At 38.2% G+C, this 13,000-nt stretch overlaps 2 protein-coding genes across 2 annotated transcripts; both read left to right on the top strand.

Annotated features, from left to right (window-relative positions):
- Positions 1 to 1,293: 1,293 nt before the first annotated feature.
- Positions 1,294 to 4,516, top strand: LOC119997423 (probable LRR receptor-like serine/threonine-protein kinase At2g24230). The gene has a single exon (XM_038844439.1). It carries the CDS (start codon positions 1,717 to 1,719, stop codon positions 4,276 to 4,278), a length of 2,562 nt encoding a protein of 853 aa, XP_038700367.1. The 5' UTR covers positions 1,294 to 1,716; the 3' UTR covers positions 4,279 to 4,516.
- Positions 4,517 to 7,146: 2,630 nt separating this feature from the next.
- On the top strand, positions 7,147 to 11,028 carry LOC119996271 (probable purine permease 5). The gene is made up of 2 exons (XM_038842848.1): positions 7,147 to 7,380; positions 9,470 to 11,028. The coding sequence occupies exons 1-2, from the start codon at positions 7,359 to 7,361 to the stop codon at positions 10,540 to 10,542; spliced, it is 1,095 nt and encodes a 364-aa protein (XP_038698776.1). The 5' UTR covers positions 7,147 to 7,358; the 3' UTR covers positions 10,543 to 11,028.
- Positions 11,029 to 13,000: the final 1,972 nt, after the last annotated feature.

The raw sequence follows: 13,000 nt of genomic DNA, 5'->3' as shown, positions 1-13,000 counted from the left end.
GGCTTTTATTAACTCATCGGTAGGGGGCATGCCCAACTGATGTGGAATTTTTTTTAACGCCTTAAAGCTCTTTGAAGGTTCTCAATGCTCTTACCATATAAAAATATGAAAAAAAAATAAAAAAATTAGATCTCTTTTTTTCCACTAATAAAGAAGGAAAACCCAATAAGGGAAAAAAGAAAAATAAAAGAAAGATGCCCCCTTTTCTTACAAATTACTATATGACACTCTATCAATGGTAAATAAAAAAAATATTTAGTAACTAAATAATTGACATTCAAAGCAAGCTCAATAATAATATTGCTGTTGGAGGAAATGGAAAGCAATCAAAGCAAAATAAAAGAGGAAGATCAGCACTCAATGAAGAATCATTGAATTCCTACCTGTAATTCCTTTGTCCATTTATGAATCTCCAACTTCCGTTCACACCACTGATTTGGGAACGCTTGTCTCTCTGTATCTCTCTCTGCCCCTTCTTAAAACCCTCCTTGGCATTGCTTATTTGTTTAGATAATATTAGAGTAGGGCTGTGAAAATTAACGGAAAAAATTGAACCGTCCGACCGAACTGATCGACTGGACGGTTCATATAATACATATAAGTGAAAATCGAACCGATTGGTTATGCTAAGTTAAAAAAACCAAAAATTTGGTCAGCTTTTTATTTATCAAGACAAACCGATCGAATCGACAGAAATTATATATTTATAAATATTACAATATTACATATAAAACATAGTTAAGTAAGTTAAAATTGTTGTTTTAGGTTTTACAAATTTACAGCTTTATTTATAAAATTATAATATTTTATTCTTAATAATTTCTTATTACTAATGACTTAAATATATTATTATGATAATTACAATCTGGACCATCGAATTTTAGATCAATGGCCCAGGTGTGGTCCTTAACCTTAAATCCGTTTTGGACTTTAGTCTTTCAATCTTTCTTTGCTTCTTTGGATTATGGATATTGGATGTGTATTAGGTTGCACTATTTATGTATTATGGGCATGGGTCAAATGACTATTTAATTTTTCACATATTTATCTAGTATACGAAGTTAGTGTATCAAGTCTAAAGTTTGACCAAAAAATCGAAAAATCGATCATAATAATCGAAACCTTTGGACAGTTTTCATGTCAAGATAAACGTGATTATTGGTTATCGATTTTTTATATCTAAAAGAATTGAAATTTCGAGCGGTGTGTTCCAATATAAAATAACCCACCGATTCACACCCCTATATTAGAGGTTCCTCATTTTCTACACACATGACAGACAAAATTGTTTCTTCCTTTGGCTGTTTGTTGTTTTGACTTTCACTGTCTCGCTTGAGACCGCAGAAGTCTCACACTCAGTTGTCAAAAACTCATTTGTTATCTGTATTATTTCACAGTCACCGTTGGTTTTTTCTGGGCAATACGGGAGGCCCAACAAGTCTTCAGTAACTGGTTGTTTTGGAGACTTGTAGCCTTATAATGCTTGGGTAACCCAGAAACCCTGTGAAATTCCGGGGATTGGTGGTGGTGAAGGTGGTGGCTTTAATGGCTTTGAAGAAGTGAGGGAAGAATATTGTTTTCTAGTATGGACCAAGAAGCAGTTATGAAATAGTGATTTGAGGGTTTTTGGGGGAGAGTTTTGTGGTGTTTGGGGGTTTGAGATCTGTGTACTTTCTTTCGCTGAATTTCTGTCCTTTAGAGTTTGTGGGTTTTCAAATGGGGTTTGGTTTGTTTGCTTCCATTGTGGTTCTTACACTGTTCTTCAAGCCCTTGGTTTCTCAGCAACCCAACACTGATGGGTTCTTCCTCTCTGAGTTCTTCAAGCAAATGGGGTTAATCTCTTCTCAAGCTTACAACTTTTCTGCTCCTGTTTGTTCGTGGCAAGGAGTGTTCTGTGATTCGACTAATGAATATGTCTTTAAGTTGGTTGCTTCTGGTTTGGGACTCACTGGTTCTATTCCTGATACCACTATTGGCAAGCTAAGCAAGCTGCAATCTGTGGACCTTAGCAACAATAAAATCACTTCTCTGCCTTCGGATTTGTGGAGTTTAGGTTCTCTCAAGAATCTTAATCTCTCCTTCAACAAGATTTCTGGAGACCTTCCCAACAACGTTGGCAATTTTGGTTTGCTTGAAACCATTGATCTGTCAAACAACAACTTCCATGGGGAAATCCCTCCAACTATAAGCTCTCTCGTTGGTCTGCATGTCCTTAAACTGGGTGAGAACAGGTTTGAGGGAAGCATTCCAACAGAAATTCTGAGTTGCCAATCACTGGTTTCTATCGATCTCTCCTTGAATCAGTTAAATGGGTCTCTGCCACATGGTTTTGGTGCTGCATTCCCAGAGCTCAAATCATTGAACCTTGCAGGAAATCAAATTCATGGCCGGGATACGGATTTTGCAGAAATGAAATCCATCACTAGCCTCAACATTTCAGGGAATTTGTTTCAGGGTTCTGTTACGGGTCTGTTCCAAGAGATGTTGGAGGTGATAGACCTGAGCAACAACCAGTTTCAAGGTCACATCTCTCAGGTACAATTTAACTCTAGCTACAATTGGGCTTATTTGCTTTATCTAGATATGTCTGGGAATCAGCTTAGTGGAGAGATTTTCCAGAATCTGAGTCAAGCCCAAAATATCAAGTACCTTAATCTTGCATACAATAGATTCAGCAGGCAAAAGTTCCCAAATATTGAAATGCTTTCGAGTTTAGAGTATCTCAATTTATCTAGAGCTAGTCTCATTGGTTCCATTCCTAGTAAAATCTCACAATTGAGTGATTTGCTTGCACTTGATCTTTCTGCAAACCATCTTACTGGCTTTATTCCACCATTGAGTATCAGAAAGCTTCAGGTTTTTGATGTTTCACATAACAATTTGACTGGAGCAATCCCAAATTCCCTATTGGAGAAACTTCCACGGATGGAGAGATTTAACTTCTCTTACAACAACTTAGTCCTCTGTGCCTCAGATTTCTCTCCTCAAACCCTCCGGTCAGCTTTCTTTGGATCATCAAGCTCCTGCCCAATTGCTGCAAACACTGGCCTCTTGAAAAGAAGAGCTACTAAACATAAGGGACTTAAGCTTGCTCTTGGTTTAAGCCTCTCATTCGTATGCATGCTTGTTGCGTTGCTATTTCTAGCCTTTGGCTGCAGAAAAAAATCCGAGTTGTGGACAGTGAAGCAGACCTCATTCAAAGAAGAACCAAATGTTTCTGGTCCCTTTTCATTCCAGACTGATTCGACTACATGGGTAGCCGATGTTAAGCAGGCAACATCAGTTCCAGTTGTGATTTTTGAGAAGCCATTGTTAAACATCAGTTTTGCAGACCTCTTATCTGCAACTTCAAATTTCGATAGAGGTACTCTTTTGGCTGAAGGGAAATTTGGGCCTGTATACAGGGGATTTCTACCGGGTGGAATTCATGTTGCTGTAAAAGTCTTGGTCCAGGGATCTACATTGACAGACCAAGAGGCTGCAAGAGAGCTTGAGTATCTTGGCCGAATCAAACATCCTAATCTCGTTCCATTGACAGGGTATTGCTTAGCGGGAGATCAAAGAATTGCAATCTACGATTACATGGAGAACGGAAACTTGCAGAATTTGCTTTATGACTTGCCGCTTGGGGTTCCCAGGACAGAGGATTGGAGCATGGATACGTGGGAAGAAGATGATAATAATGGGATTCAAAATGTTGGTTCTGAAGGGTTGCTAACAACCTGGAGATTCCGACACAAAATAGCACTTGGTGCTGCACGAGCGCTGGCATTTCTTCACCATGGCTGCTCACCTCCAATTATTCATAGAGACATCAAAGCCAGTAGTATTTATCTGGACTACTACTTGGAGCCAAGATTATCTGATTTCGGATTGGCTAAGGTTTTTGGCAACGGTTTAGATGAGATGGCTCGTGGATCTCCTGGATACGTGCCACCAGAATTTTCTCAGCCGGAAAATGACTGCCCCACACCGAAGTCTGATGTTTACTGCTTTGGTATTGTTTTGTTTGAGCTGATCACCGGCAAGAAACCAATTGGGGATGACTATTCAGGAGAGAAAGAAGAAACCTTGGTGAGTTGGGTTAGAGGATTGGTAAAGAATAGCCATGGATCAAGAGCTATTGATCCAAAAATACGCGACACTGATCCAAACGAGCAAATGGAGGAGGCACTCAAAATCGGATATCTGTGTACAGCTGACCTTCCATCAAAGCGACCAAGCATGCAGCAGATAGTTGGACTTCTCAAGGATATCGAACCGACATCTCATCAATGAAGAAATCAAAATGAAGTATTAAATAGATTTCAAATTAGTTGGTTTCTTTGCAACCTTCTCACATTGCAGGCCTTTTATCAATGTTTTTTTTTTCTTGCTCTCTTTGATGAGTTCTTCGTATCGTACCGGGAAGATGTATTATGTATAGTAGTTCTGGAACACATTGCACTTCATCGTTTGTTTTATGTCCTCTTCTTTGATGGCAGTAGAAGTTAATTTGCACGAGAAGTTTGATTCACATTGTGTTCTCTTTACAGTTCTTCCTATGTACCTTATGGTCTCTGTTATGCTCCATCTTTTTGCACAAGTATGGTTGTGTGAGGAACAATTATGCTGCTGGTGGTATGTTCATGTGGTGTGGACCTAATGGTGGTTGGCAGTGACATGAGCCTTTGGGTTCCAAGACTGCAACATCCTTTTCTAGACCGTGACTGCTGCTGGACCACTTTTGTCTACCCAAGGTTTTTCTTTATTTACATACCAAGTTCCCACTAATTCATGAGCGTATGTATGGTCCTTCATTCCCTAAATGACTATCATGAAGAGCATGTGGTGGTAGTAATAATATCATTCAGTGTGGGAAAAGTATTACTCAAAAGTGCATTTATCATCACTGTCTAACAGCAACTTTTCCCACTTGTTCATATGATAAAGATACATTTGCTTTGGGTAAATGATAATTCCTTAGTCCAACGTGTCCCCCTAGAAGTGGGCCAGTGCTAAACTCGAAATGTCAACCCAGTCACTCCACGTTGATGACAGGTAAAACTGGATCGAAACTCGTGTGGAGGTAAACGAGAATTCCCCACCAACATGTCCACCTACAGGTGGGCCAACTCTAAACTCGGAAAGCCAACCCAACCACTCCACGTTGATGACAGGTAAGATCGAGTCGAAACCCGTGCAGAGAGAATGAGGCGAAACCCACAAAAGGCGAGTTAACTCCACAAACTGTTATACATGTGAGTTGAATTTGAGACCCTATCTCTCGTATATGTAAGGAATTACCGCAATTAATTTCATCATCCCAACCAAAACTTATAAGAAAGTAATGCTATTGACTAAAAAAAAGGTAACACTATTGACTTCTTAAAATGTTGGGAGCGAAAGGTGTTTGAAATATGTTCTTGGTCAGCAGGTGTGGAAAATTTGTCCACTCTATTTTTGCAGTGTAGAAAGTCATACCCTACAAAAGCCAAGCATGAAATGAAATAAAATAATATTAATCTGTTGCATTGATGATGATGGCTCATGTTTAGCTGTACCAACCTGGAGTGCAACAATGTAGTGAACAATTTTTCAACCATATTCAGTGAAGATCATCGCATTCATGGTCATTGCAAATTAATTTGTTTGAAATGGCAACCTTATTGTGCGTGCATGGGGAGACGATGCAAATGCGCCAGTATTTGACTGCGCATGTGAAGCACGCCAATTGTTCGACGAAAGTCCCCAACAGTTTTGCATCAAAAGACCAGATTGGATCACTAACATATGATGCAGGCCCAGTATTATCCGCAGGCAGGCCCATAGAAAAGAGAAGACAGTCTTAACAGATGATGTGATTTTTGGGCTTTCTTTAGTGTAGTCCTTCTCTTCAGCAAGGACGTCTTTTCTTCAACAAAGACGTCTTCATCCTAGTTTATATAAATACCTCTACTTTTAAGTCATTATATCCTAAAGAAATAAGTATTGACACAACCCTTGAACTTTCATGAATATATTAATTTAGCCCCTGAACTTCATTTAAGATCAATTTAGCCCCTGAACGTTCAAAATTGTATTCTGTTACAATTTTCGTCTATTTAGCTAATGTGGCAACAAGTCTGAAACCCACGTGTCATATAAGTAACGGAAAACAACTGTCACATCAATGCAAAAATTGACGAAAAATGAGTTCAGGGGTTAACGGACTACATTATTGGAAGTTGAGAGACTAAATTGACCCTAAATGAAGTTCAGGGGCCAAAATGATCCTTTTATTAAAGTATAGAGGCCATTTGAAAACTTCTCCCTATCCTAAATGCCAAATCTTTAGTCTCAACCACTAAATTCTAAATTTTAAACCATAAACTCCATAAATCCTAATGCCTAAATCAACTTTAATCCCATTCATTTAGTTAGATCTAAGGCTTAAAAGTAGAGGTACATATATAAATGAATAAACACTAAATATTGACGTCTTTACCAGAGAAATCTATTGACAATACCAAAAAGATCCCTTCAATGAGAAACTAACATGTGTCACAACACAAATTGAAGAAGAAGAAATATGGTTGGGAAACATCGCGTCCAACTAGGTTGTCACCTCAAATTGAGCTAACAGACATAACCCTAGGAATCCAAGAGACCAGAACAGCTCGGGGTACTGAGGAGCACTTATCACTGAACGTATAAGGAAATCTATATGAGATTTATAGGGCATTCACCCTCTAAAAATCACACCCGCAATCAATGATTCAAAAATCATACAGAAGGAGACCTCCACTCACGTAAATCACTACTAGTTAAAAGAGATATAACTCCAAGCATCGAACAATCTCAATAGTCTTATTTACTGAGCAGACTTGAGCGTCGGAGCGTCCTTTGAGGTACACATTGGGGATCTCAAATCTAACGTGATCCCTAGTATGATCAATTTATACGTCTGTAGAACCGAGTAGTTGAGTAGTTGGTGTAATTTTTCACGTCATCACTTTTAAACCTCAATAAGGACTTATTTAATGGAGAATTCATGTTCTTTAGTGCACCTAAACTGACAATTAATTAAACTTTTGATACTTCTTGTTGTCGTTGACAGGTTGGGCTAGTTCTTCAATATATTCCCTGCTATTTCTCGGACCACCTTATTAAATTGGTTTGGTATTTGTCGGTAAGTACTCCTTAAGACATTCATATTTCATAACATGATTAGATAATGACGAGGAATATATTGAAGATCGTGTCATAAGATTCGGGCTAATCAATTTTCGATCGGTTCATGTGCCTGACGAATACTAAACCCTTCAAAACTGTCAAGCTGATGTGCGTGACTAGAACGGGCAACACTTGGGAGCTTCAGAAAACTGCGTCTCTCTTCAATGGAGCCGCTGCTCGAACCAGGTTTTTGTCTTACCTTCTTCGATACTAATTCAGCTTTTACAAAAAAAAAATTCTGGAATTTGTTTACTGTCTGCCTTCATCAACATCTAGCAATTTGGGTTTTGCAAATGGGGTTTGGATATTGGTTACAAATGCAGTAGTTTGCATCAGATGTGGTTCAATTTTGCTGTTTCGGATTACAAAAGGGGCATTAGATTTAGGGATCCCGGGGGCCGCCAGTGCACAACTGAACAGGTTAATAACCTATTCAGTTGTGATCCGTCAGATATTGTCCTGAAGATCTGACAGTCTCCCTAGTTGAAAATTTTGGAGCTTTAAAAGTTGAACAAAATACCCAAAAAATTTTGCTCCACCACCATATCCTCTGCCAGCACCTTCAACACCACCATAACCACCTCCACGTGCCCCTCCTCCTTCGGACCATCCTCCACTCCCACGGTCCACCACCCCCTACATCCTTCTATCCTTTACTACCACCATACCCAACTCTTCTTTGTAGATCTAAAACTTGCAGTTACCAAAAACCTCTCTCTATATACACCACCCCCTACTTCCTTCTCTCCTTTACTACCATCATACCCAGCTCCTCTTTGTAGATCTAAAACCTACAGTTACCAAAAACCTCTCTATACATAGCCCCGAATCGGCTCCTCTCTCTATTCCGCCTCGATTTGCTTCAATTCCGCCACGATTCGTTTTTGCTTATCGATTTTCGATAATAGAATGACATGTTTATGGTGAGACCAAAAGATATAGACATAGGTCAAGTCAGTTTCTTCGACGACTAAGAGAATTCCTTTTAGCTGAAAAAGATTACTAAACAAATCCAGAACTTTGATTACCTTGTATTTACTTAAGATTTTGTTATCACAGATGATGTTCCCCTCTCTTCGTATGCAAAGCAAAACACACCGGATATGATATTGATCCACTCTTTGTACTCTCAAAAAAATTAATGGCAGATTCGAAAGAAATAGAAGAGTCGCTGAGTCGGTGTTATATTTTTGATGGGGGGGGAGAGAGTGTTGTACTTTTGATGGGAGAAAATACAAAGAGTTGATATAGGGGAAACCGTTGGATCTTGCTGTGAAGATCCAATGGCTCACAAACTGAACAGGTTATTAACTGTTCAATTGTGAACCGACTCCCCCTGAATCCTTGGGAATATGGTATGCTGACTTGCTAAGTGATTGAGTGGCCTTCTGGGTACTTAAGAATCACTAGTTCGGCAATCTCTCCAAGGCACCCGCACTCGCATTGAGTGCGTTTGGGGTGCGGGTGCGCTTAAATTCGTATAGGGTTCGACACTGCCGCACCCAATTTTTTTCCGATTCGGTGGAGTACGGCTGGTAATGAAAGCAAATGATCAAAATAGCCATCGCTGATTCCAAAACTGGGTTGGAACGTGGGCTTTTGACTTTTGCTATTAAGAGAATCATATGAGCCGCTAAAGAAATGATAAGTGAAAATCATCTTGTCAACGAAAAATAAACTAGTCACACATTATCACTTATCACCCCCTCTCAAACTCTTTTATTGCTTTTATAGTGACCAATAAAAGTAATACATAATAATACTCAATCTTCTTAGACAAAATAATACAATAAATATTCACAAGAATCTTGTATATTACATCATCCTAATATGTTGATATAGTTATTTTGTTTAATATATTATTTTATATAAATATATATAAAATAATATTTATATTTATATAAGTTGTATCCAGCTCGTACTCTCTGTCTTTTCTCTACCACTATCTCTTGCAGCTAGGTATTTTCTCTAAGTTTACAAGCCTATTGACAGAACAAATCAAAAGCATGTAAACAATAGAAAATGCCGTGTGGTGGAAGGAAGATCTCCATCAAATTGCATGCAACAAAGTCTTCACCTGGTTCCACATCCAATTCATTATGTGATTGGCATCATTTTCACCAGACTTTTGTTAATAGATGACCCCTCGTGGGACATCCTGATAAAGACTTTTGCATCATTGGATTCTTTTAATTTTAACGCAATCATGAGCAAAACCAATTGAGTTACATTATTGTTTTGATAGTTCTTTCTTTTTGTCCTTGATCCATTGCAGGGGAGCGAATAGAGGAGGAAATGTCATCTCCAAGGCCTTCTGATCCATTCTTGTACAGGACTCTGCATTTCAAGAGTACTACGGCTTTTGAAGAATACAGAAGAATGCCAATATCACACCAGATTCTCCTGGTCCTGAGCACTCTAGCTACACTTGTGGCATTTCCAGCTTCAAGCCTTCTATCTCGAGTATACTACTCCAATGGAGGCACAAGCAAGTGGGTTATTTCATTGGTGGCAGTTTGTGGGTGGCCTCTCACTGCTTTAATCTTACTTCCTATGTACGTCTTTCGGGGAATTACTCCAACTCCTCTGAATTCTAAGCTCACTCTTTCATACATTGCGCTCGGTTTCTTGACTGCTGCTGACGGCCTAATGTTTGCATATGCCTATGCTTATCTCCCAGCCTCAACTGCTGTGCTTGTCGCAACATCGTCACTGGTATTCTCTGCACTATTTGGACATCTTATCGTAAAGAACAAACTGAATGCTGCGACGATAAATTCGATTGTGATAATCACTGCTGGTGTGACTATTATTGTATTGGATTCAGATTCTGATAGATATGGCAATGTGATTCAGACTCAGAGTCAGTACGTCATGGGATTTATATTGGATGTTGTGGGATCAGCTCTCCATGGGCTGATTTTAGCTCTATCAGAACTGGTTTTTGTTAAGCTATTGGGGAGAAGATCTGTACATGTTGTGTTGGAGAACCATATCATGGTTTCTTCTATTGCTTTTGTGTTTACCAGTATTGGTTTCATAATAAGCAAGGATTTTCAATGGGTGGCTTCTGAAGCCAAAAGTTTTAAAGGTGGTGAGGCTGCATATGTTTTGGTACTGATCTGGGCTGCCCTTAGTCTCCAACTAGGGGTATTGGGATGCACTGCTGTGCTCTACTTGACTTCTACTGTGCTGGCCGGAATTCTCAATGCAGTGAGGGTACCAGTTACAAGCATTGCCGCTGTTGTGTTGCTCCATGACCCCATGAGTGGTCTCAAGATCCTGTCTTTGATGCTTACATTCTGGGGTTTTGGTTCCTACTTATATGGCAATTCCTCTAAAGTCTAAAGCCTCCTCCTGATCATTTTTCTGGTGCAATCTTCCTTGTGCCTCTTTTCAATTTTTCTAAGAATTTCACTGCACAGGGCTGAGGTACATCATGCCGGGGGCAACAGCCAACAGCGCCTCAGCCAAGGTTGTTAAGGGATATACTCGAATTGGGTAGTATCTAAGTTCGAGCCTCCAGTTTACCTAACAAAAAAATACGTCATCATGACGGACCAGAGAATGCGACCGATCCATTGGACATGACCGGTTCATTTTATAATATACTGGGTTAGTCCATTAACTTGTTTATGAACCTTAGAAGCTATTCAATGGTATATGTTAGGAATGGCCACCTCTCTTTCTTTGTTTTTTGATAAGTATATGTTTCTGGTAAGATTTGAAGTTTTGAACTCGTGACCTCCCACTTATAAAACTAACGCTCTAATCAATTGAGCCATGAAATCCTTATTTTTTTTCACCTCAATACATGGAATCCCATAATCACTATTTTTATGAGTGCACTAGATAAATTCATGGTAACACATACTAGTTGCAAAAGCACGATGATTTAAGTCTTTTTTTTTTATCAGGGAAGGGAATGAGGCTCGAAGCCTCAAACTTAGGGTTCGAGATTATATACGACCCAGCTCGCCAACTAAGCGACTTAGGGTTCGTGGATGATTTAAGTCTTTAGGTTGTTAGATTACCACACAATTGTATAGTTTGAATACAATGTTATATCTACCTGAATTAAATATGATAATATTCCCATGTGGGTAGCATCAAGCATGTATATAATAATGTTAATCTAACTTGCATTTCAAGTGACCCTCCAACCATACCTTACTATTATGTCTTCTACTTAACTCTAAGTGAGATGGTAGATGTTTTGAGTTCAATATGCACTAAAAATATATGTTCGACTATAAGTGTATAGTTTTTGTAGGTCTTCTTTTAGTTTCAAATTGCACTAATTAATTAAATTATAAAGGATCCGGTCCCACCTTTATTATAAAAAAAAACCAACTTTATTTTCATCCTAAAAAAACAACTATACATTTTTATTTTTTGATAACCGAGAACGACATTTTGTAAGTTTGCCCATTTGATATGAACGTAAACTCGAATCGTCAGTTCCGCTCACTCAAAAATTTCTCACAAAGTTGTCAAAATTCAATGCGTTGTCACAATAATATTACTCCAACACGAAGTGTTTTGAACAACATTAAATTTGTTAATTTTTACTTGAATGGTACAAGTGTTTAAAACACACACATATATATAAGAATTCTCACATAAAAATCTAAAATAAGGGTTACTTTTTAATGGTGTGGATTAGTAAAATGACATGTGGAACCCAATGTTTGTATTTCACATGTTTCAAATCAATGGTGTAAACATACACATACACCCTTATTTTACACATTTACTTTAGATTCTTATGTGAGAATTCCTATATATATATATATATATATGTGTTAGTTTAATAAGAATACCAAGTGTGAGTGTTTTGAACATCATCAAATTTGTACAGGCAGTGTTGATTTTTCTCAATGAAACGTGTTTTTGTTTTTTTTTCCTCATATTAGTGGGTTCTTTGAAAGGTCTCTTGAGAGTCAATTATTAGGCAAAAATGCGATTCATGTTTATCCAGTTGGATGATAAAGATATGTATTCCCGGAATTATTATTTGTTTTCGTGGGGTTTAGAATCAGGTGCTTTTTCCTAATGCTATCTCTTCTCATGACCAGCCATGAGCAGCCGTCAATGTTGATTATCTTTATTTATAAATGCTCAAATTCTAAATTAAGAAAATTCAATACAACCACACATATTCTTGGTCAAAGGGCCCACATGGATTTGTTATCCTGATCCGCCCTCCAAAATACTTAGGCCCATAAAATGTGTCACTCATAAGAGAGGTGTTGGACATTTACTTAGATATCACTCAATAGAGATATATGCCAATCCGAGGTGATTACAAAGCCTTGATGCTCTCCCAATTTATGGGCTCGGTTATCCGAGACCCTACAAGTGAACACAAGTAGATGTTATGTTCAAAATGATCGAGTCTTTATTCTAATACCATATTAGAAAATCCAATACAAACACATCAAAGTGATATTGTCCGCTACAGGCTAAAGGCCCTCAGGGATTTGTTCTTTTCGCCCATCTCCGAAGTGCTTAGTCCCATAAAAACGCATCACTTGTGTGAGAGAAGCTAAATCTTTGCATATATATCACGCAGATGGGTTATGTCAATCCAACGTGGGACTATTTATCATATATTTGTTTTTTATAATTTTTTCCTGCAGTTTATCAAAAAAAAAAAAGTTTATTCCTGCACAGTGCACCCAAAGTATAGTGTCCATGGGTTCTAAACTTCTAATACCAAAAAAAACCCTACAACACAATATTAATTATCAAGTATTAAAAAGTCTCAAAATTTGATAGGAGTCAAAAAAAATTTAGCATAAGT

This window comes from Tripterygium wilfordii, chromosome 4 (genome assembly GCF_013401445.1).
Source record: "Tripterygium wilfordii isolate XIE 37 chromosome 4, ASM1340144v1, whole genome shotgun sequence".
Lineage (NCBI taxonomy): Eukaryota > Viridiplantae > Streptophyta > Magnoliopsida > Celastrales > Celastraceae > Tripterygium > Tripterygium wilfordii.
The sequence above is the reverse complement of the archived record's forward strand: the minus strand, read 5'-3'. Positions and strand labels throughout refer to the sequence as shown.